We start from the raw sequence: 24,942 nt of genomic DNA, 5'->3' as shown, positions 1-24,942 counted from the left end.
AGATGTGGAGGGTTCCCAAATGTCCCCTTAATAGGAACACGTGGTTGCATCAATTACAATCATGTGCAACTCAAGAGACAGTTGGGGTATGTTATATTGAGTCCTCCCGAGGACAAAGACCTTGTTCCTTTCTTCATCAACACCGTGGACCCACTCAATTCAGCCATGAAGAGAGTGAAGAAAGCTTGGACAAGCATAATCTGAATTGACCAAGAGTGGGGCAAAAAGAATATCTTGGTCAAGGAACCCTATATTATATGGGTAAGAGAAAGGGATAGAGTTGCCAAGATGCCTTTCCTATATGACTCTTCATCATTTCCTTTGGTGCCAGAACCCGAGCCCATATTGCAAGAAGACATGGACAAACTTACCAACAAAATACGAGAGCTTGAGTTGGAGAACACTCAACTACGAGTCCAACTCGGCCTTACCAAGAAACACAACAATGTCTTGGAAGATAAGGGTAAGCAAGTATGTGAGGAGTTTGAGGTCATCAAGAAGAGACTAAGGGAGGTAGAAGGCCAAAGAGTTTGGGTTGGTCATGCTCTACAAGGATCCAATTTTGAGCTAGACGCTCACAATAACAAGTTGGATCAAGCATATCGAACTATCAAGGACCTTGAGAGAACTGTTGAGAGGTCAAATGTAATGAATAAGGAGGTTCGAGAAGATTATGAGGCCCAAATCCCAGAGCTAAGGACCACTCTCAAAGAGTGCAAGGATCTGTTATCCCAAGAGCAGTTGGAAAGGGAGAAAGTCTATCGAAGCTTCTTACGTGAGCAATTCAACCTTGGAAGAGCTTGCGAGCAAATTAAGAACTTGAAGTTGGGGATCTACGACCAAACCTACTTGGAATTTCAAAAAGATTGCAGATATTGGGAGGAGAGATGTCGTGGGGCAGAAGCTTCAGTGACTCAAAGGGATGACATTATCCAAAACCTCTAAGCCCTTTACAACGAGTGGAGAGACAAGTATGAAAACAAGAATGTCCTCACTAATTATGCCCTCCAAGACTTTCCTGAGAAGTTAAAAGATGACGATTTGATCATGTGCCCCAAGAACACCCCTGAGGAAGTCTACCACTTCGTCAAATTTTGCAAGAAGACAATGGAGGAGCTCATTAGCAACATTGAGGCTCTCCGTAAGTCTTAAGGGATAATGTCGCATCACGCGAAAAACCGGCGGGAAAAGAAAGAAACAACAGAGCCGCCACCGTGCGTTATTTATCCCAAAAGAGGGAAAGGAAACGCTCGAAGTAAACCTAGGAAAGAACATGGTCTCGCGACCAAAGAGAATGGGTTCGGGAGTCGGTTATGCGAAGGGAAGGTGTTAGGCACCCTACGCATCCGTAGTACTCTACGGGATCCACGCACACAAGGAAGGAAAATGGTTGCTAAACACTGCTCAAACACACACACACTGGCTGAAAGAAACGAAAGAGACTGACTGAAACTGACTCGGCAGGATGTCGCATCCTGGGCCTACTTAGTCTATCAGGCATAGACATCAGAGTCGAAGTAGTTCGGACTGGGGAAACAACACATGCTCGCTAGGATGTCGCATCCTATGCATACGTATCTTCTCGGACGAGAGAAGAATCAGAGCATTCGTAGCTCGGCTGACACGCGCACAAACAAACAAAACACAAGCAAACATGGAGCCCGACTGCCAATTGCTGGACTTACATCAGCATCCGAACCTAAACAACACAACAGATAGATAGGGAGTCGAGGACTCAGCCTATAACTGTCAAACAAACACCAAAAGAAAAGAAAAGACGCCCGGAGAGATCAGCTCAATCTCCTGCCTACATACTTCATCTGGTGTGAAGATCAGGGCGATGTAGTTCCCCTACGCAGGGACAAGGATCTAGCCTAACCAGATAACAGAGGGAGACACAACTCTAGGGAGACTACGACTCGAGCCTAGATGTTGTCATGCAAAGTCAACCCTAAGTTAAGGTTTCTAGCTAAATGGCACGAGGGCCAACCTATCCTAGACAAGGCTTGCACAGGAAGCAAGGGTCTCGATTGCAACTAGGGCAAGAGAAAGGGGAGGTCTCAATCGCAACAAGGGCGAGAGAAAAGAATTAGATGTTAGTGGTTAGTCAAACTCGGCAAGACATCGCGTCTCGTGCCTACGTATCTCACCTGAACATGAGAATCAGAGTTGCCGTAGTTCGGCCGGCAGGGAAAAAAGACTCGATTGCAACTAGGGCAAGAGAAAGGGAAAGTCTCGATCGCAACGAGGGCGAGAGAAAGGAAAAGGGTCGATCGCAACGAGGGCGAGAGAAAGGATCGCAACGAGGGCGAAAGCAAACAAGTCAAACAAACAAAAGCACAGGTAGCACACACTATATGCACACAAGAGGCTCACACAAGGGTTAGGTTTTAGTTGAGGGGTCATATCAACCTCAACAAACAAACCTCTGGAAATGGGGTAAGTGTGCTCTTAACCTTGCCATTGAGAGGCTAAGGTGAAGCAGATGAAAGGATGAAGTGAGGATGAGACCTCACAGCTCTTATCCCTGGCCAGGGAGAGCTAATAGACAAATGAGCATGGGTCCAGAAAGTGGGAACCCTTCTATACTCGAAGACTCTGACACTGTACACTTTGTACAAGATCTTGGGTTTGTATCCCAATGCATCAACACACAGCAGTGTGAGCAGAGGGATGACACAACAAGAGTAGTGGGGGATAGATTGCATATCCCTACCTTCCACCAATTGCCTTTCTTGAAGGACTTTTCCTGCTTGGGACAATTTTAAACATACACAAACATGGCCTCTTAAGGAGGGCTTCAGACAGTTTGCCCGGTCAAATAACAGACCGGGTCTCCAGACTACATGAAGTAAAAGAGATTATACCTCAAGCAAGTTGCTAAAAGCAAAGCAAAGCAAGTTCAGAGAACTTAAGCAACTAAAGTACCTGAAAAAGTCAAAACAATCAGCAAACAGTTCAAAAGTTTAAATCAAAAGGAATTGGTAAACAGTCAACACAGATGGTCAACTGTGCAAGGCATAAGACTCAAACACATGAGTCACACCTACAAAACAAAGGTTAGCACATGGTAAACAATCAAGTTCAAACAAGTTTGAATGATCTTTGAGGCATTGGTGCTTAACCTGAAACAAAAACTCAATTGTGAGCTCAAAAGACCACTAGGGCTAGCCTAGGGTCAAAGATGAAAGAAAAAGTCAAAACAGCAAAGAAAAGTCAACCAAAGTCAAGGTCAAACATATAAGAAGCTATCTCAATTGGATTCACAATCACATCATGCATCATCATCAACTTATAAGCAAAAGAAGGCAAGGCATGGCAAATGAAAGCACAAAAAAGTCAACAGAATGACTTGCATCAAAAGTCAACTCAAACAATTTCAAAAATCACCAAATAAATCACACTCAATCCTAACATCTAGCATGGAAAGCATGTCAAATTTCATGGCATTTGGATGAGAGGAAGGCAGTCAATGAAAATCAAGAAGTCAAACCAAATTTAAGCATGCACAATGAAGGTCAACAAACATGGGTCAACTTCAAAAAATCATATCAAATTGAAAACAGAAGAGAAATGAATGAGATTAACACCAATGCAAAGCTCAAGATGTCTAGTTATCACATATGAAATTTCATGATCATACAATATGGTATGAGGATTTCCCAAATGATTTGGCAACATATAGCACAAAAAGTCAACCATGGACTAGGCAGGGAAGAAAATTCAAAATCAAATGGAAAACAGCAATATTAAATCCAAGAAAATTCATACACCAACTAGACATGTAAAGGATGGCTCATGCAAAAAATTGGATCATTTGGATGCAAGGAAGCATGTCAAACAAAATTGGGAAAATACATGTTCATGTTGTGACACCAAATGTAACACATGACTTCAAAAATTCATATCCAGCAAACCACAAATGGGAAATCCACAAACTTTATATCAAAATGAAGGTCAATGTGTCTAGTTTCTCCACAAAAAATTTCAAAGGCAAAGGATGCATCATGAGTATTTCACAATTGAAATGGCAAGAGATATCATTTATGCATACATGTTGGGGAAACAATTGCCAATTAAAATCCAGCCAATGAAAAAATGATTAAAAATCAAAATCAAATACTAGACACATTCATGAACATGATGGAAAAATTCTCATGATTTTTGGATGAAAATTGAGTGAGAAATTAATTTTTGAAGATGAGGAAATAATTGGATGTAACATGATCACAATATATGGCAAACGAGTCAAACATGGTCAACACAGTGGCAAAGTTGTAAATAAGTGTGCCACTTAACTAAACTGCAGCGTTTTGGCAAGGCAATTGAAATGTTATGATTGGCTACCAGCCAATGAAACAGTAACTCGGCCAATGGCATTTCAATGTTCTGGGTTTAGCTCGTGCAAGTTAGGGTTTCTACCAACAGCAACATGCATTCATCATCATTCATCGTGGCAAAATGGAATCAAACACAATGATACAAAACAAATGGCAACGCAATCAAAATGTTCATGCAACAAACAGCAACAGCAGCTAATCATGTTCAATATTTCTGTGCAACCTTGGGGTTTTAGAAGAGCAGCATCATGCATTCATCAACAAATGTTCATCATGCAATTCGACCAAAAATTATGAACAATAAAACACAACCAACATCAACAATCAAGTACAGCCTATGAACACTACCATTACATAACATTAACCAACAACCAAAACAAAGATTAATCAAGCAAATTCTGGGCAGAGTTGAAGCTTATGAACAGGGTATCAACTTCATCATCATCATGCACTCAAAATTAAATCACCCAGAAATCCAAATTAAACATGGCAATCGATTCAGCAAGGCATAAACATCACAAATCCATAAGCAAAATTCATTGAAACACGTTGGATAGCATGCATCGAGCACAAATGTCATTGAACACAAAACTTTATTTCCAAATATCTCATGCCATAATCAATCATTTTAAACCATTCGAAGTTCCTAATGCTCAGGGAGTGAAGATCTATGAGGAACAGGCAATAGTTTTAAGAAACAAAGAAATCGAAAAACCAACCAGATTTGAAGAGCTGAGTGAAAGTGTGGTTTTCTGGTTGCTAGAGGTTGAAACAGATACTCTTTTGGCCTTGGAATGGTAGATGGTGAAGCTGTTTTCACTCACAAATGCATGAGATAACCTGAATCAATGTTTGCCATTGTTGGTAGCTTCATGTAGCAGCAACACAAAAGGGGTTTCCAGCTAGTGATTGATGGTGGGAAAGCTTGGAATGGTGCTTGGATGGCGAAGAAATGTAAGCTGGCTCGATGGCTCTTGAAGTTTTGGTCAGAATTTTCACAAATGCAAAATTGCAAGATGAGAGAAAGGGAGGGTTCTGGTATGCAAAGGCTGCTCTAGGGTTGTGGAAATGAACAGAAATGAAGCTTATATCATCTGTTTAACAATGCCTAATAACATGCTAATCAAGTTTTAACTTAATGAATCCAAAATGCAAAAATGCTAAAATGCACATAAGTGAAAAGAGAGGTGTGAACTGTACACGAATTGGGCTTTAAACCAGCTGCTCATGACTAACATAATTGCTGTTTGTAGTCTCTAAATGGAACGGCCAGCTTGCTTTGCTCTTATGACTTCATTTGCAAGAAATGCCAATTTTGCATTTGGTCCAAAATTGATGATATAATGGTGGTATGATGATGATTTTAAGCTCTAGACAAATCACAAATGATGTTTCCAAGCATTTCCAATTGGCCAAAGTGAGAAAAAGTCAAAGAATCAAAAAGTCAACTTTGGGTCAAACTTGATTTTAAATGGAAAAGGTCAAAAAATGCCATTTTGATTGGCATGGTTTTGGAGGGTGAAATTTATATTTTTGGAAAGAGGATGAAAAATGTGGTTTGTAGGAAAAAACCCCACCAAATTTGGCCTTATGGTTTGAGAGATATGCCTCTTTGAAGTTCACAAATTGATGAAAATGAATTGATCATATCTTGACAACCACACATGGGATTTGAGAGTTCTTGGACTTTTTGAAAATGGGAGAACAAGACCTTCAACTTTTATGTTGGGCAAAAATTCATTTGAAGCTTGTGTCATGATGCAAGTTGAGGATCAAGAAGTTTCCATTTTTGGCAGTTGAAATTACAGGTCCAGTTTCTATTTTGGGAAATTTTCTGATTTGCTTCAAATTCTTCCATGATGTTGATTGCCATGACATATAAGGTCTATTAAGACATGAATAAGCTCTCTCAAACCATTTCCATCCATCAAAACCATAAAATCAATCACAGTTGACCAACTTTGACTTTTCTAGGGTTTTGGATGACTGAAGTACTTCTGATGAATTCCAAACCCTAATTCCTTGAGGCCTTGACTTCAAATGATGTCCCAAGTTGTATGGATTCTTGATTATTGACCATGGTGCCCAAATTCCACAAGAATGGCCACCATCCACTGCTTTGACTGATTGTTGACTTTCTAGGGTTTCTGCCTGCCTGTGCATTGACTGCTGACCTCTGAGCCTTCAACCCTTGACTTGAACACTTCCAATGATACTCCAAGACATGTGAACTTGTTGGACAAACCCTAGGGCTTTGATTCCTTGAGAAACACCTTTGCTTGATTGGTTGACTGATCTCCTGATCAGTTTGACCTAATTCTTGATTGCTTGCACTTGAGGCAACTGAGGACAATGCAAATGCTATGCAATGTATCATGATATGCTATGACCTAATATGATATGATATGTACAATGGTAGGTGCAAATTTGAGGTGCTACAGCTGCCCCTATTCAATCAGCTGGGAACCCGAATGGATGATAGCGATGGCTGTCAGACTTTCAGGGTAAACAGGGATTGAATACTAAAGAACCGTAGAAATTTGCACCGACTGGAATCCACCAATGGAAACGTCCACTGGGATTTATTACTGGGTATATTTTTTTTGGGTTTTTGTTTTCAAAGAGTACGGCCACATCCAGACATCGCAACGACGATGAATGGGAAAAGAAAATCACAACTAGCTGCCGACGGACAACTAGGAAAAACTCAACGTTTATCGGAACCAACGGAGAGGTAACCAGACATTATGAATGACTGGGAGGAATACAACCATACGTCAATGGACGAAATGGGAAAAACTCAACGTTTACCAAGACCAACGGAGAGGTAAACAACTGGGGACGACCAGGAAAAACTCGACGTTTATCGAAACCAACGGAGAGGTAACCAGACATTATGAATGACTGGAAAGGGTACAACCATACGTCAACGGACGACATGGGAAAAACTCAACGTTTACCAAGACCAACGGAGAGGTAAACAACTGGGGACGACCAGGAAAAACTCGACGTTTATCGAAACCAACGGAGAGGTAACCAGACATTAATGAATGACTGGAAGGGATACAACCATACGTCAACGGACGACATGGGAAAAACTCAACGTTTACCAAGACCAACGGAGAGGTAAACAACTGGGGACGACCAGGAAAAACTCGACGTTTACAGACATCGAAAGATGATGTTTACAGACACCAAAGGGATCAACCAGACATTTACAGATGAATGGGAAGGCTCGACCAGACATCAACGGATGAATGGGAGAAAACTCGACGTTTACAGACATCGAAAGATGATGTTTACAGACACCAAAAGGATCAACCAGACATTTACAGATGAATGGGAAGGCTCGACCAGACATCAACGGATGAATGGGAGAAAACTCGACGTTTACAGACATCGAAAGATGATGTTTACAGACACCAAAAGGATCAACCAGACATTTACAGATGAATGGGAAGGCTCGACCAGACATCAACGGATGAATGGGAGAAAACTCGACGTTTACAGACATCGAAAGATGATGTTTACAGACACCAAAAGGATCAACCAGACATTTACAGATGAATGGGAAGGCTCGACCAGACATCAACGGATGAATGGGAGAAAACTCGACGTTTACAGACATCGAAAGATGATGTTTACAGACACCAAAAGGATCAACCAGACATTTACAGATGAATGGGAATAAGAGAAAAACAACCAGACGTCAACGGACGACTGGGAAAAACTCAACGTTTATCGAAACCAACGGAGAGGTAAATCCACATGGGGAGGGTACAACTAGACGTCATAGGACGAATAGGAAAAACTCGACGTTTATCGACACCAACGGAGAGGAGAAATCTTCACTAGGGAAGGGATAACGATGTTACGAACATCGAAAGATGATGTTTACAGACATCAAAAGAAAACCAGACACTTACGCATGACTGGAAATCACCGAAAGATGGTGTTTACCGACACCAAAGAAGACCAGACACTTACGCATGACTGGAAATCACCAAAAGATGGTGTTTACCGACACCAAAGAAGACCAGACACTTACGCAGGTGCTGACGGGGTATTGATATTCTCAAGATGACAGGGCTAGGCTGAACACTTGCAGGGGGTCTCACTGGGGAGAAACAAACTTTCTGTCACCAACAGGTGAGGAAATAAACCTCTTGGGGACACCACATGCTGACTGGAGCAACTGTAGCAAATGCGTTGTACAGGTTGAACAAAAAATCCGTCTCTGCAGGGGATACGGTCTGATGGGGTTTCGAACACATGAATGCATATGTTTGAATTTTTCTATAGCGTAATGTTCCATTTAGGAATGGAAATGCTACGCGATTTTTTTGAAGATGCAATGATCACTACATGCAAAATGCAAATGAACCCTGGCTAGGGAGCCAAAAAGATCAGACATTCCAACTCTGTGGGGACACTCTGACTGAGGAAACTCTGCGGGGAACTCTGCTTGGGGGAATAGCAAAGCGACTTCACCGGAAAGAAGACCCAACCAATCCTCGGATAGGATAAACTCTGCTTGGAGAATATCTGTTATTCCGCTGGGGGTGACCCATGCCGACTATAGGTAGAATCAACTCAGCCGGGGATGCAAATATCAGTCTACTATAGGAACTCGTCCAATCCACTGGTAGGATGAACTCTGCTGGAGTGAATAATTCTACTCTACTAGGGACGGCCCAACCAATCCATATGTAGGAGAATTACTGCTGGAGATGTATTTCACTGAAACCCGCTCCACTCGGGGATCTATCTGAGAGAATGTCGGATTACTGGGACATCAATCCACCGGATACTGAATCTTCAAAGAAAAACACCCGTGCTGGTGGAGAGGAAGACTGGCCTGCTGGAGAGGCGAAAGTTGAAGTCTTCAGTAAACGCTCTGCTAGGGGAGCTGCCCCACAATAATGTCCAAAACAGCAAACTTGCTGGGGATGCCCCACGATAGGGCTCAAACAGCACTCTACTGGGGATGCCCCACAATAGAGCTAACAGGGATTTGGAGGAAGAATCTGTACTGCCGGGAACATGAAGATGAACAACTTCAACCAACACTGCAATGAGCAACCTTGCTGAGGAGAAACCATACAAGGTTCTGCAGGACAAAGATACAGTCATGCTCGAGATACGAACAATTGTCTTACCTGTTGGTAATCATACCACCCTCGGGAGAGCACTGTGGGTCTCCTAAGTATCCTTCCATCATTGTGAACGTTCACTTTGTTTAAGAACAGTTTTTTTTTGAAAAATTTGTTTATTTTGAAAACAATGATACTTTATCAATTAAAACATGCAAAACATTTGTTGAATAAAAACAAATAAGAGTGCAAATAATTAGATAAAAGCTCAAATTGATGTAATGGAATGGTAGTCTGCAAAGGGCGAGACTCCATAGATCTGTACAAATTTGAAATCGGTGATATATATTGGAGAGGGCTACATTGAACATAATGACCTTTCCTCTACCATTCTGAATTTTCGATGTATTCAAAGCTTCAGTCGACGATGAATCGAGAATCCCTGACGGATGACAGATGTACAGCACAGTCTTGTCAAGATGCAGTTACTTGCCAAATCCCTAATTTTTGCCTAGATTGCCCCAGTGTGAGGTGCTCAATCTAGCGGGATGCGAATTCTTTTTTCAATGTCTCTAACTTTTGCCTGGATCGCCCTTTCGGGTTTTCAATCCACCGAGACGCTCCTTTTTGCCTAAGTCGCCCTTTGGGGTGTTCGACTTAGCGAGCTTTTGCTTTTTTTCTTTGTTTTAGGCGAAGTATTTCTTGACTGCATCAGAATTCACAGGACGAGTGAACTTCTCCACCCATTGTTGTAAGTGTCAAAACATTGCCTGAAGAGGCTCTCTTGACAACATATGGACATTCATAGCTTGGGGGTTCACTTGCCCCTGGAATCGGGCACGAAAGACAAAACTTTCTTGAGCACACGGTCCTTTTCTCAGAACTCGAGACTTGACCTTCTTGTCGAATGCTTTCATCACTCTCTGCTGATGTAACTGACCATGCTACATGGCAGTTGATCTCTTCTTTTCGATTGAATTCAGCATCAGCCAACTTGGGACTTTGAGGGTGCTATTTTTTGTTTCTTTCTTTGTTTCTTTTTCTTTTGATTTGGATTTCTTTTGATTTGGTTTTGCACCCTCCTCTTTCTTTTTTTCTTTTTTTTTTCTTTTTTTTTCTTTCTTTTTTTTTTGATAATGCCCCAGTTGGCTGTTCTGCTGATTCTCGAGATGCAGCTGAGTGATCTTCTTTTCTTGCTCAAGAAGTCGGGAAATCTCGTCAGGAATCCCTTCAACATCATCTTCGTCCGCTTCGGATACAGGGAATTCAAAATTGGGAGATGACGTCCGATCACTATGTTCAATGGGTTTGAGAAACAACCTGCATAATGATTTAGAGATGAAAAGCTTTTTGAAAAACAAACAAGACAATCGTTATGCAGATGAAAAGATTGCTTTTATTCTTGTTTTTTTTTTTTAAGGTTTTTTGTGATCACCAATTTCATGCAAAAGTGAAAAGGGAAAACAAATGGAAAAACAAATGTTTAACATGAATTTATTTGAATGAAAATATCATTGCACAAAATGTTGCCAACAATGCCATCACTTCTCCTTTTGGCGTGGGAGAAGGGTTTTTAAACAAAGTGATTATTGCTCTGACTTATGAAAAACTGTAGGAAAGCCCACAGTGACCCAATTGTGATAGATCCCGCCGGGGATGACAACTGTCAGTATTTCTTGCATTAGCTACTTCTGCTTTTCTGAACAACCCTTCTGAAGAAAAAGTCGGCGCCAGCCCAGGACTTGTTATCTTCAAGCTCGATTAGCATTGGGACCTAAGTCTTCCAAAATCAGAATACCTGACCTCACAAGGTCTTGAACCTTCATCTTCAGCTGGAAACAACTATCCACGTCATGACCAGGAGCACCCGAGTGATACACACAATGCTGTTCAGGCCTATACCACCACCGAGGGTTGACAGGTATGGGCGGCGGGTCTCTGGGCGTAATCAAGTTCCGCTCTATCAGAGAGGGATACAGTTCGGCGTAGGACATGGGGATTGGATCAAAAATGATCTCCTTCCTCCCATTACTTGTACCAGCTTGATTACCATCGTGAGGCTGGGAAGCCTGCTGCTGAGGATGATGTTGCTGACGCTGATGCTGCTGAGCTGATTTTCTCTGTTGCTGTTGAGTTTGAGTGGCTGGAATAGTCACAGCGGCGACCTGACGATATGGTCCCCTGTTTGCACTCCTTCGACGGTGCACAGCATTTGTTTCATCCTCTCCCCTTCTGGGTGCCCCAGAGTATGTCTTCTTAGAACCGGAAGAACTTGAAGAGCCAGGATGGCGAACCGGAGCGTGGGTTGCTCTGACATTAACAGTCTCTGCAGCAAGAGGCTGTTCACTGATTTTGATCCCCCTCAATTCATCACCCACGGCACAATCATCAACGAGAATAGTGACCGCAGCATTCTCATGAACGGGTACATCCACTGGTGGAGTACGGCGGACTGGTGGAATCACGGCTTCCAGTCTCTGAGCTAAGGCACGCAGCTCCTCTTGCCCCTGAACGACCCCTTGCATCGTTGTTATGAACTGGGCCATGTTTGCCCTCATCTCGGCCAATTCTGCTTGAACCTGATCCATAATCTTCTGATGATTGAGTCTGGTCGTGGTGCGGACGGTGATCAACAATCCTGTCTCAGTCAAAACCCAAAGTGAGAAGTCTCTCCCAAGCACGTCTGCAATGCAAGGATGATATGTGCATGATATGCATGATATGGGTATTATTTTGTCATGAATGATCCTGATAAAGGATATGCGTATGCGAGTTAACTTTTTTTCTTTTTTCATGCATCATTATTTTTTTGAAAATAAACATGCTATGATGCAAATGATGGAGCCACAACTGGCAGGAACTGGCATCTGAGGAACCATCTGAAACCCCAAAGTCATCTGAGGAGCTGGCATCTAAACCCAAGTCTGGAGAACTGAGTCACCATCTGAGCGAGTACCCACAAATTCAGCCCAGGGATCCGAAATAAACGAAACCCTCCGATCAAAACCAGGATCAAACCTCCGGCGTCCAGAAATAGATGTCCAGAATTCAAAGTCACCATCAGTACCAGGAGTCACCAACGGTACCTGTAATGAATAACCCTTCCCCACTCACGGGTGTAGTCTAGGCCAGGGTAAAGCTGAGAGAAACGCAGCATAAATAACCTTTCGCAGAAATACTGTCATATACACACCCGAAGTATGTAACGACAGTATCCCACCAGGGTCTGAACTGCTCGTGATATCAATGTTCCGCTAAGTGGCGCCATACCACCCGCTTCCCATGAATCACTCTATTCCTAGTCATCCTAGATTTCACTCATGGTCTGGGTATTGGACCTTTTACCTCAACTGACTCCCCCCCCCACACAGAGAAAACAAACAACCAGCCCAGACACCAACAAATGATGAATATGAATGCAAACATTAATGCACATAATCAATGCAATCAATAAATGTACATATATACAATGAATGCAATAGAATACAACAAGCAGAAAGCAACCAAAACCCTAACCTAGAGAGCGCTAGGAGAGACTCGCTCAGGGAAGATGGACCAGCATAGGTCAACTTCTCTATATCCCCAGCAGAGTCGCCAGCTGTCGCATCACGCGAAAAACCGGCGGGAAAAGAAAGAAACAACAGAGCCGCCACCGTGCGTTATTTATCCCAAAAGAGGGAAAGGAAACGCTCGAAGTAAACCTAGGAAAGAACATGGTCTCGCGACCAAAGAGAATGGGTTCGGGAGTCGGTTATGCGAAGGGAAGGTGTTAGGCACCCTACGCATCCGTAGTACTCTACGGGATCCACGCACACAAGGAAGGAAAATGGTTGCTAAACACTGCTCAAACACACACACACTGGCTGAAAGAAACGAAATAGACTGACTGAAACTGACTCGGCAGGATGTCGCATCCTGGGCCTACTTAGTCTATCAGGCATAGACATCAGAGTCGAAGTAGTTCGGACTGGGGAAACAACACATGCTCGCTAGGATGTCGCATCCTATGCATACGTATCTTCTCGGACGAGAGAAGAATCAGAGCATTCGTAGCTCGGCTGACACGCGCACAAACAAACAAAACACAAGCAAACATGGAGCCCGACTGCCAATTGCTGGACTTACATCAGCATCCGAACCTAAACAACACAACAGATAGATAGGGAGTCGAGGACTCAGCCTATAACTGTCAAACAAACACCAAAAGAAAAGAAAAGACGCCCGGAGAGATCAGCTCAATCTCCTGCCTACATACTTCATCTGGTGTGAAGATCAGGGCGATGTAGTTCCCCTACGCAGGGACAAGGATCTAGCCTAACCAGATAACAGAGGGAGACACAACTCTAGGGAGACTACGACTCGAGCCTAGATGTTGTCATGCAAAGTCAACCCTAAGTTAAGGTTTCTAGCTAAATGGCACGAGGGCCAACCTATCCTAGACAAGGCTTGCACAGGAAGCAAGGGTCTCGATTGCAACTAGGGCAAGAGAAAGGGGAGGTCTCAATCGCAACAAGGGCGAGAGAAAAGAATTAGATGTTAGTGGTTAGTCAAACTCGGCAAGACATCGCGTCTCGTGCCTACGTATCTCACCTGAACATGAGAATCAGAGTTGCCGTAGTTCGGCCGGCAGGGAAAAAAGACTCGATTGCAACTAGGGCAAGAGAAAGGGAAAGTCTCGATCGCAACGAGGGCGAGAGAAAGGAAAAGGGTCGATCGCAACGAGGGCGAGAGAAAGGATCGCAACGAGGGCGAAAGCAAACAAGTCAAACAAACAAAAGCACAGGTAGCACACACTATATGCACACAAGAGGCTCACACAAGGGTTAGGTTTTAGTTGAGGGGTCATATCAACCTCAACAAACAAACCTCTGGAAATGGGGTAAGTGTGCTCTTAACCTTGCCATTGAGAGGCTAAGGTGAAGCAGATGAAAGGATGAAGTGAGGATGAGACCTCACAGCTCTTATCCCTGGCCAGGGAGAGCTAATAGACAAATGAGCATGGGTCCAGAAAGTGGGAACCCTTCTATACTCGAAGACTCTGACACTGTACACTTTGTACAAGATCTTGGGTTTGTATCCCAATGCATCAACACACAGCAGTGTGAGCAGAGGGATGACACAACAAGAGTAGTGGGGGATAGATTGCATATCCCTACCTTCCACCAATTGCCTTTCTTGAAGGACTTTTCCTGCTTGGGACAATTTTAAACATACACAAACATGGCCTCTTAAGGAGGGCTTCAGACAGTTTGCCCGGTCAAATAACAGACCGGGTCTCCAGACTACATGAAGTAAAAGAGATTATACCTCAAGCAAGTTGCTAAAAGCAAAGCAAAGCAAGTTCAGAGAACTTAAGCAACTAAAGTACCTGAAAAAGTCAAAACAATCAGCAAACAGTTCAAAAGTTTAAATCAAAAGGAATTGGTAAACAGTCAACACAGATGGTCAACTGTGCAAGGCATAAGACTCAAACACATGAGTCACACCTACAAAACAAAGGTTAGCACATGGTAAACAATCAAGTTCAAACAAGTTTGAATGATCTTTGAGGCATTGGTGCTTAACCTGAAACAAAAACTCAATTGTGAGCTCAAAAGACCACTAGGGCTAGCCTAGGGTCAAAGATGAAAGAAAAAGTCAAAACAGCAAAGAAAAGTCAACCAAAGTCAAGGTCAAACATTTAAGAAGCTATCTCAATTGGATTCACAATCACATCATGCATCATCATCAACTTATAAGCAAAAGAAGGCAAGGCATGGCAAATGAAAGCACAAAAAAGTCAACAGAATGACTTGCATCAAAAGTCAACTCAAACAATTTCAAAAATCACCAAATAAATCACACTCAATCCTAACATCTAGCATGGAAAGCATGTCAAATTTCATGGCATTTGGATGAGAGGAAGGCAGTCAATGAAAATCAAGAAGTCAAACCAAATTTAAGCATGCACAATGAAGGTCAACAAACATGGGTCAACTTCAAAAAATCATATCAAATTGAAAACAGAAGAGAAATGAATGAGATTAACACCAATGCAAAGCTCAAGATGTCTAGTTATCACATATGAAATTTCATGATCATACAATATGGTATGAGGATTTCCCAAATGATTTGGCAACATATAGCACAAAAAGTCAACCATGGACTAGGCAGGGAAGAAAATTCAAAATCAAATGGAAAACAGCAATATTAAATCCAAGAAAATTCATACACCAACTAGACATGTAAAGGATGGCTCATGCAAAAAATTGGATCATTTGGATGCAAGGAAGCATGTCAAACAAAATTGGGAAAATACATGTTCATGTTGTGACACCAAATGTAACACATGACTTCAAAAATTCATATCCAGCAAACCACAAATGGGAAATCCACAAACTTTATATCAAAATGAAGTTCAATGTGTCTAGTTTCTCCACAAAAAATTTCAAAGGCAAAGGATGCATCATGAGTATTTCACAATTGAAATGGCAAGAGATATCATTTATGCATACATGTTGGGGAAACAATTGCCAATTAAAATCCAGCCAATGAAAAAAATGATTAAAAATCAAAATCAAATACTAGACACATTCATGAACATGATGGAAAAATTCTCATGATTTTTGGATGAAAATTGAGTGAGAAATTAATTTTTGAAGATGAGGAAATAATTGGATGTAACATGATCACAATATATGGCAAACGAGTCAAACATGGTCAACACAGTGGCAAAGTTGTAAATAAGTGTGCCACTTAACTAAACTGCAGCGTTTTGGCAAGGCAATTGAAATGTTATGATTGGCTACCAGCCAATGAAACAGTAACTCGGCCAATGGCATTTCAATGTTCTGGGTTTAGCTCGTGCAAGTTAGGGTTTCTACCAACAGCAACATGCATTCATCATCATTCATCGTGGCAAAATGGAATCAAACACAATGATACAAAACAAATGGCAACGCAATCAAAATGTTCATGCAACAAACAGCAACAGCAGCTAATCATGTTCAATATTTCTGTGCAACCTTGGGGTTTTAGAAGAGCAGCATCATGCATTCATCAACAAATGTTCATCATGCAATTCGACCAAAAATTATGAACAATAAAACACAACCAACATCAACAATCAAGTACAGCCTATGAACACTACCATTACATAACATTAACCAACAACCAAAACAAAGATTAATCAAGCAAATTCTGGGCAGAGTTGAAGCTTATGAACAGGGTATCAACTTCATCATCATCATGCACTCAAAATTAAATCACCCAGAAATCCAAATTAAACATGGCAATCGATTCAGCAAGGCATAAACATCACAAATCCATAAGCAAAATTCATTGAAACACGTTGGATAGCATGCATCGAGCACAAATGTCATTGAACACAAAACTTTATTTCCAAATATCTCATGCCATAATCAATCATTTTAAACCATTCGAAGTTCCTAATGCTCAGGGAGTGAAGATCTATGAGGAACAGGCAATAGTTTTAAGAAACAAAGAAATCGAAAAACCAACCAGATTTGAAGAGCTGAGTGAAAGTGTGGTTTTCTGGTTGCTAGAGGTTGAAACAGATACTCTTTTGGCCTTGGAATGGTAGATGGTGAAGCTGTTTTCACTCACAAATGCATGAGATAACCTGAATCAATGTTTGCCATTGTTGGTAGCTTCATGTAGCAGCAACACAAAGGGGTTTCCAGCTAGTGATTGATGGTGGGAAAGCTTGGAATGGTGCTTGGATGGCGAAGAAATGTAAGCTGGCTCGATGGCTCTTGAAGTTTTGGTCAGAATTTTCACAAATGCAAAATTGCAAGATGAGAGAAAGGGAGGGTTCTGGTATGCAAAGGCTGCTCTAGGGTTGTGGAAATGAACAGAAATGAAGCTTATATCATCTGTTTAACAATGCCTAATAACATGCTAATCAAGTTTTAACTTAATGAATCCAAAATGCAAAAATGCTAAAATGCACATAAGTGAAAAGAGAGGTGTGAACTGTACACGAATTGGGCTTTAAACCAGCTGCTCATGACTAACATAATTGCTGTTTGTAGTCTCTAAATGGAACGGCCAGCTTGCTTTGCTCTTATGACTTCATTTGCAAGAAATGCCAATTTTGCATTTGGTCCAAAATTGATGATATAATGGTGGTATGATGATGATTTTAAGCTCTAGACAAATCACAAATGATGTTTCCAAGCATTTCCAATTGGCCAAAGTGAGAAAAAGTCAAAGAATCAAAAAGTCAACTTTGGGTCAAACTTGATTTTAAATGGAAAAGGTCAAAAAATGCCATTTTGATTGGCATGGTTTTGGAGGGTGAAATTTATATTTTTGGAAAGAGGATGAAAAATGTGGTTTGTAGGAAAAAACCCCACCAAATTTGGCCTTATGGTTTGAGAGATATGCCTCTTTGAAGTTCACAAATTGATGAAAATGAATTGATCATATCTTGACAACCACACATGGGATTTGAGAGTTCTTGGACTTTTTGAAAATGGGAGAACAAGACCTTCAACTTTTATGTTGGGCAAAAATTCATTTGAAGCTTGTGTCATGATGCAAGTTGAGGATCAAGAAGTTTCCATTTTTGGCAGTTGAAATTACAGGTCCAGTTTCTATTTTGGGAAATTTTCTGATTTGCTTCAAATTCTTCCATGATGTTGATTGCCATGACATATAAGGTCTATTAAGACATGAATAAGCTCTCTCAAACCATTTCCATCCATCAAAACCATAAAATCAATCACAGTTGACCAACTTTGACTTTTCTAGGGTTTTGGATGACTGAAGTACTTCTGATGAATTCCAAACCCTAATTCCTTGAGGCCTTGACTTCAAATGATGTCCCAAGTTGTATGGATTCTTGATTATTGACCATGGTGCCCAAATTCCACAAGAATGGCCACCATCCACTGCTTTGACTGATTGTTGACTTTCTAGGGTTTCTGCCTGCCTGTGCATTGACTGCTGACCTCTGAGCCTTCAACCCTTGACTTGAACACTTCCAATGATACTCCAAGACATGTGAACTTGTTGGACAAACCCTAGGGCTTTGATTCCTTGAGAAACACCTTTGCTTGATTGGTTGACTGATCTCCTGATCAGTTTGACCTAATTCTTGATTGCTTGCACTTGAGGCAACTGAGGACAATGCAAATGCTATGCAATGTATCATGATATGCTATGACCTAATATGATATGATATGTACAATGATAGGTGCAAATTTGAGGTGCTACAGATAACCTTTAGGTTTGGCATTTAGTTTGCATGTTTGTTTCATTTCAACAACTTGTATTTTGCAATTTCTAATGTACTTGTACTTGTATTATTCCCTTCAAAGGATGAATGAAGCTTCGTTATGATTCACTCAGTGTGTACATCTTTATTCTTGATTGCAACAATAAATTGTTAAGTATTTCTCGCAATAAAGAACACGAATAACTAAAGAACTTTGCATTAATAAAACACACAAAAAAACATTCATGAATCATTCGCATTTTCAAAACAAAAAACAAAAAAACTCATCATTCACCCTTTCTTCAACAAAAACCGACATAACAAACTGACTTCCCGGCACCACTACAACACTCGCTGCAATCAGCAAGCTATTATGGACCAATTAGAGCAAAACCATGTTGCACTCCACGAAGAAGTATCCCAAATGCAAGCACAAATAGGACAAATGATGGAGATCATCCAAGTCGTCGCTCGTGGTCAAGAGATTATGGCCAAGATACAAGAGGAGATGAATCAACGAGCCCATGCTTCTGTTGCCACTCCTAATACCATTCCTGTAGAGAATCACATGCCTCCTCATGGCAACATCCCTGTCCAGATTCCTATGGGTTCACCCGGCGGTGTCCCTCCACCTGTTCTTAACCCTCTGGTTATTAAAGTTGACGATCAGTAAGATGCCTATTTTAGTTCGTGAGCTGACTCTGCCTATGACGCTTTTGATCCCTCGTCCAACGAGGTAGAAGAGAAGGTGTGGGATATTGAAGAGAAGTTAAAAGAAATGGAAGACTTTGAGGCTTTAGGTATCAACGTTGCAGAGATGTGTCTTGTCCCCGATATGTTCATCCCTGTCAAGTTCAAAGTACCCGACTTTGAAATGTACAAAGGAGCCAATGACCCTAGGACACATATTCGAGCCTATTACCGAAAGATGGACGGTTACTCCAACGATGACAGACTTCTCATGCATTTCTTCCAAGACTCATTGAGTAGAGCGTCTCTACAATGGTATATGCAATTGGAAGGAACTCATATTTGGATATGGAGGGAAATGGTTGAGGAATTCCTTAAACACTACCAATATAATACTCATATGGCGCCCAATTGCACCCTGCTGCAAAATCTGACTCAAAAGTTCGAAGAGACTTTTAAAGAGTATGCACAACAGTGGAGAGAACTTGCGACAAGGGTACATCATCCATTGTTGGAGTGTGAATTGGTAGAAATGTTTATGGGTAATCTGCAAGGCCCGTACTTGGACGGGATTGTAGGGAGTACGTCCTCCGGTTTCTCTAATTTGGTCTTAGCTGGTGAAAGAATAGAGAATATGATCAAGATGGGAAAGATTCAGAACTCTACAAGCACCTCTGGTGTTGTGAATAAACCATTTGTAGCTTATGGTAAGAAGCGTGAAGGTAAAACAAATGCAACCACCATTGTTAGGGGAAGGGCGTCGACATACCGTGCACCTTACCAACAAGTAGCCGCCGTAGCGCCAGTTCAACAACAACAACCGTTTATAATTCCAATTGATCAACGAGTACAACAATAACCTACTCTATATCATCAACCACAATAGCAATAACAACATTATCATCAATAACAACAATAATAACAACAACGAAAATGACATCCCGAAATAAGATTTGATCTTGTTCCCATGCAGTTAAGAGAGTTTGAGCTTCCACCCACGATTTCACCCATGACTCTTCCTTCAAGATATGATGTAAATTCGCAATGTGAGTTTCATTCCGGCGCTCCCGATCATTCTATTGAAAACTGCAAAGCCTTGAAGTATAAAGTCCAAGATTTGATAGACTCAAAGGTAATCACGTTTGCGCCTAATGGTCTGAATGTGAACAAAAATCCAATTCCGCCATATAATAATCTGTATGTGAATATGATAGAAGTTGAAGAGAAGAAAAGATTATTGTCCCGATTGGACGAATTGAAGACTCCCCTCATTGATATAAATAATGTTTTGATGAAGAATGACTCGTTTCCTGTCTGTAGTGCTAACTGTGAGCATTGTTTAATTAACCCCCAACAATGTGAAGTTTTGAAGACTATTATCCAAGGATTAATGAACCAAGGAATCTTGGTAGTGAAGCATTTATCGTCTAATGAAGACGTGTCAGCTTTGAATATCCCTTACGACCAAGTCCAACCTCTTCTAATCCCGTACGATCTATCCCCCATGACTATCTCCAACAATCCAGTTGCTCCCATGGTGATAATTGTCCCAACACCGATCCTTTAATGACACGAAATCAGTTCCTTGGATCTATGACTCAACTGTCTATATCCACGGACAGAAAGTGCAAGAAGAGCCAGTAGCTTCTAATGTGCCAATGGTAGACATAACCGGAACCGGTGGAGTAACGAGGAGTGGAAGGATATTTGCACTTGTACCTACCGTAATTGACAATGGCGGCACTTCTAATCAAGAGAAAGGCAAACAAGTTGAAAATGATCATCAAAGGAAAAATTCCTTACCTACTAGTGAGGTGGAGGAATTCTTGTGCATCATTAAGAAAAGCGACTATAACGTGGTTGACCAACTCAACCAGACCCTATCGAAGATCTCAATACTGTATTTGCTAATATGCTCTGAGGCACATAGGGACGCCTTAGTAAAATTCTTGAAGGTTGCCCATGTACCACAAGAAATATTTATTTGTCAGTTAGAGGGTGTAGTCAATAACATCTCTTCTAGTAAAAGTTTGGGGTTTAATGATGAAGAGCTTCCCTTTGAAGGGAGAAACTACAATAAGGCCCTACACATTTCTATCGTATGTGTAGACACCATTATGTCTAGGGTCTTGGTGGACACCGACTCATCCCTTAATGTGCTACCAAAGAGTTCTCTATCCAAGCTAACCATTGAAGGGATTACCATGAAACCCAATGAACTAGTTGTTAGAGTGTTTGATGGCTCAAGGAGGACTGTGATTGGTGAAGTTGACCTCCCCATAAAGATTGAACCCCATACTTTATTTATCACTTTCTTTGTAATGGATATATATCCCTCTTACATTTTTTTGCTCGCGCGGTCTTGGATACACTCAGCCAGAGTTGTCGCATCAACACTCCATCAAAGGTTGAAATTTTTTGTCAATAACAAGCTCGTGGTAATTGAAAGAGAGGAGGACATCATGGTCACCACTTGGCATCTTTCCGATATGTTGAAGGAGAAGGTGAGGTGCAAGAAATTCCGTTCTAGTCATTTGAAGTTGTTAATGTAGAAATAGTTTCCCCATGGGGGAAAAGAAAAAAGTTGAATTTCCGATGATTTCTTGGAGAGTCGCTCAGGCTGTCATTGAAAGCAGTTACCTTGGAGGTTGAGGAAAGGTTTTGGAGTTACCTGTCAACAAGGACCGCACCGGCTTGGGATACCACTCCAAAAATCTGAAGAAACAAGTGCCAATTGCTATAAAGGGAAAAGTGCTCCTCTTATCAGAAATCTTTGCAAGTACTAGACACCTCGTAGACGGTCAAATATCTGCATTGGAAGAAGAAGGAGTTATCATGGTTGATGAAGAAGGACTGGTTTACAAGAAGGTTGAAGGACGATAACTAACCAATTGGACCACACTTGAGTTACCTGAAGTCACGATGTTTGAAAAGTAATTTTCCTGTTTGTTGTTTCCCTTTTTAAGAAAAAGAATTCATGATATGCCCAAAGCATGGGGGAAGCATTTGTAGGCCCCCGTTAATTTTCCATCAATCAATTAATGAAATGATCATTTTTTGCATCCAAATTATGCTTCTTATCTTTTCATTTATTTTTACTTTTTTTCACTTAAATCAAAAATGGCAATGTTTTCTTACTTTTATTTAAGTTTTTAGTCATTTTTTCTCCTTCACAAAATAAAAAAAATCTTGAATCATTTGTCATGCAGTTTCCCTTCGATTTCCACCAATAACGACTTTGTTATGGTCTCGTATGACTTCGACAATCCAATCAATCACACCGACAAAGACTGTCAGGATGATTGTGAACTCCACGAGGAGTTAGCTCGACTGCTAAAGCAAGAGTCAAAGGTCATTCAACCACATGAAGATTTGGTAGAAGCGGTCAACCTTGGAACTGAGGAGGAAGTTAAAGAGGTCAGAATAGGCTCAACCCTACAAGAATATGTAAAGACAAAGTTGGTCAAACTACTACAATACTACATGGATGTGTTCGCTTGGTCCTACCATGACATGCCCGGTCTAGACACCAACATTATAGTCCATCATCTACCCCTCAAAGAAGACTCTCCTCCTATGAAGAAAAAACTAAGAAGGACTCGTCTTGACAAGGAAATGAAGATTACGGAAGAAGTGCAAAAGCAGCTCAACATAGGTTTTCTAGCAGTTTCTAACTACCCTAAGTGGATTGCCAACGTCGTGCTCGTGCCTAAAAAGGATGGAAAAGTGCGTATGTTTGTAGACTAGAGAGATTTTAATAGAGCAAGTCCCAGAGACGACTTCCCACTACCTCACATTGATGTGCTAGTGGACAACACAACTCAACTCTCCATATTTTCCTTTATGGATGGGTTATCCGGTTAGAACCAAATCAGAATGGCTCCGGACGACATGGAGAAAACAACCTTCATCACCCCATGGATAACTATTTGCTACAAGGTCATGCCCTTTGGCTTAAAGAACGCTGGTGCAACATACCAACGTGCAATGGTGACAATATTTCATGATATGATTCATAGATAGATTGAAGTGTAGGTTGACGATATGATCGCCAAATCCCAAACTGAAGAGGAGCATTTGGTTAATCTAGAGAAGCTATTTGAACGCTTGAGAAAGTTTAAATTGAGACTCAACCCTAGTAAATTTACATTTGGGGTAAGATCTGGAAAATTGTTAGGTTTCATCGTCAGCCAACGAGCCATCGAAGTAGACCCTGAAAAGGTAAAGGCCATACAAGTTATGCCTGCACCTAAAACGAAAAAGGAGGTATGAGGTTTTCTTGAGAGATTGAATTACATCGCTCGATTCATATCTCATCTCACGTCCACCTGTGAGCCAATCTTCAAATTACTTCGCAAGGATCGAGCTACCATATGGAACGGCAATTGCCAAAACGCCTTTGAGAAGATCAAGGAGTACTTACAAAAACCTCCGATTTTGATGCCCCGTGTGAATGGAAGACCTTTAATCAAGTACGTAATAGTGCTTGAGGGATCTGTGGTATGTGTTATCGGCCAACATGACGAAACTGGAAGAAAAGAGCTTGCAATATATTACTTAAGCAAGAAGTTCACCGATTGTGAGAGTAGGTATTCGATGCTTGAAAATACTTGATGTGCACTTGCTTGGGATGCTAAACACCTAAGGCAATACACGCTCACACACACACACAACTCTCTTAATCTCCAAGATGGATCCAGTCAAGTAATATTTTAGAAGCTTACTCTAACTAGTAGATTAGCTCGTTGGCAAATGGCTTTAACTGAGTACGACATCCAACATGTCACTCAAAAAGCTATCAAAGGGAGTGAACTGTATGATTATCTTGCACATAAACCTTTGGAGGGCTGCCAGTCTATGCGCTTTGAATACCCCGAGGAAGGACTAGAACCTGAGTCTCGGTGGACACTTGTGTTTGATGAAGCTTCTAACGCTCATGGAAATGGCATTGAGGCAATCATCACATCCCCAAATGGTTTTCACCTACCTTTCACGGCAAGGTTGTGCTTTGAGTGTACCAACAATATGGCGGAGTACGAGGCTTGTATCTTCGGTATAGAAACTACTATTTATCTTAGGATCAAAACTTTGGATGTCTACAGAGATTCGGCCTTGGTCATCAGCCAAGTCAAAGGAGATTGGGAAGCCATAAATTACAAGTTAATCCCTTACAAGGAGCATGTTCTAAAGCTGATCCTGTACTTTGATGAGATTACCTTCCATCACATCCCTAGAGAGGAAAAATCAGTTGGTCGACACCTTAGCAACTCTTTCATCCATCTTTAAGGTCAAATGGAAGAATGAAGCATCATCTTTTCACCATGACTACTTGGACGAGCATGTTTATTGTTTGGCAGTCGAAGACGAAGCTGATGGCCATCCTTGGTTCTATGACATCATGAAGTTTCTAGAAAGCCAAGAATGTCCTAAGAATTCACCCATTACCGACAAGAAGTAACTTCAAAAACTATCAACCAAGTTCTTCTTGAGTTGAGAGGTATTGTACAAAAGGAATTATGATTCAGTTTTGCTTAGATGTGTGAACAAACAAGAGGCAAACCAAATTATAATGGAAATACATGAAGGCTCCTTTGGGACG

The 24,942-nt window shown here is 41.3% G+C and overlaps 3 protein-coding genes across 3 annotated transcripts; all 3 read left to right on the top strand.

Moving 5' to 3' along the window:
* The first annotated feature begins 288 nt into the window (after positions 1–288).
* LOC127095902 (uncharacterized) lies at positions 289–945 on the top strand. Its single transcript, XM_051034527.1, has one exon. The coding sequence runs from the start codon at positions 289–291 to the stop codon at positions 943–945; it is 657 nt and encodes a 218-aa protein (XP_050890484.1).
* An 18,486-nt stretch (positions 946–19,431) lies between these two features.
* LOC127095901 (uncharacterized) lies at positions 19,432–20,202 on the top strand. The gene has a single exon (XM_051034525.1). It carries the CDS (start codon positions 19,432–19,434, stop codon positions 20,200–20,202), a length of 771 nt encoding a protein of 256 aa, XP_050890482.1.
* A 3,893-nt stretch (positions 20,203–24,095) lies between these two features.
* Positions 24,096–24,629, top strand: LOC127095900 (uncharacterized). Its single transcript, XM_051034524.1, has one exon. It carries the CDS (start codon positions 24,096–24,098, stop codon positions 24,627–24,629), a length of 534 nt encoding a protein of 177 aa, XP_050890481.1.
* Positions 24,630–24,942: the final 313 nt, after the last annotated feature.

Source organism: Lathyrus oleraceus, chromosome 6 (genome assembly GCF_024323335.1).
Source record: "Lathyrus oleraceus cultivar Zhongwan6 chromosome 6, CAAS_Psat_ZW6_1.0, whole genome shotgun sequence".
NCBI lineage: Eukaryota > Viridiplantae > Streptophyta > Magnoliopsida > Fabales > Fabaceae > Lathyrus > Lathyrus oleraceus.
Note: the sequence above shows the minus strand (reverse complement) of the source record. Positions and strands in the feature narration are given on the sequence as shown.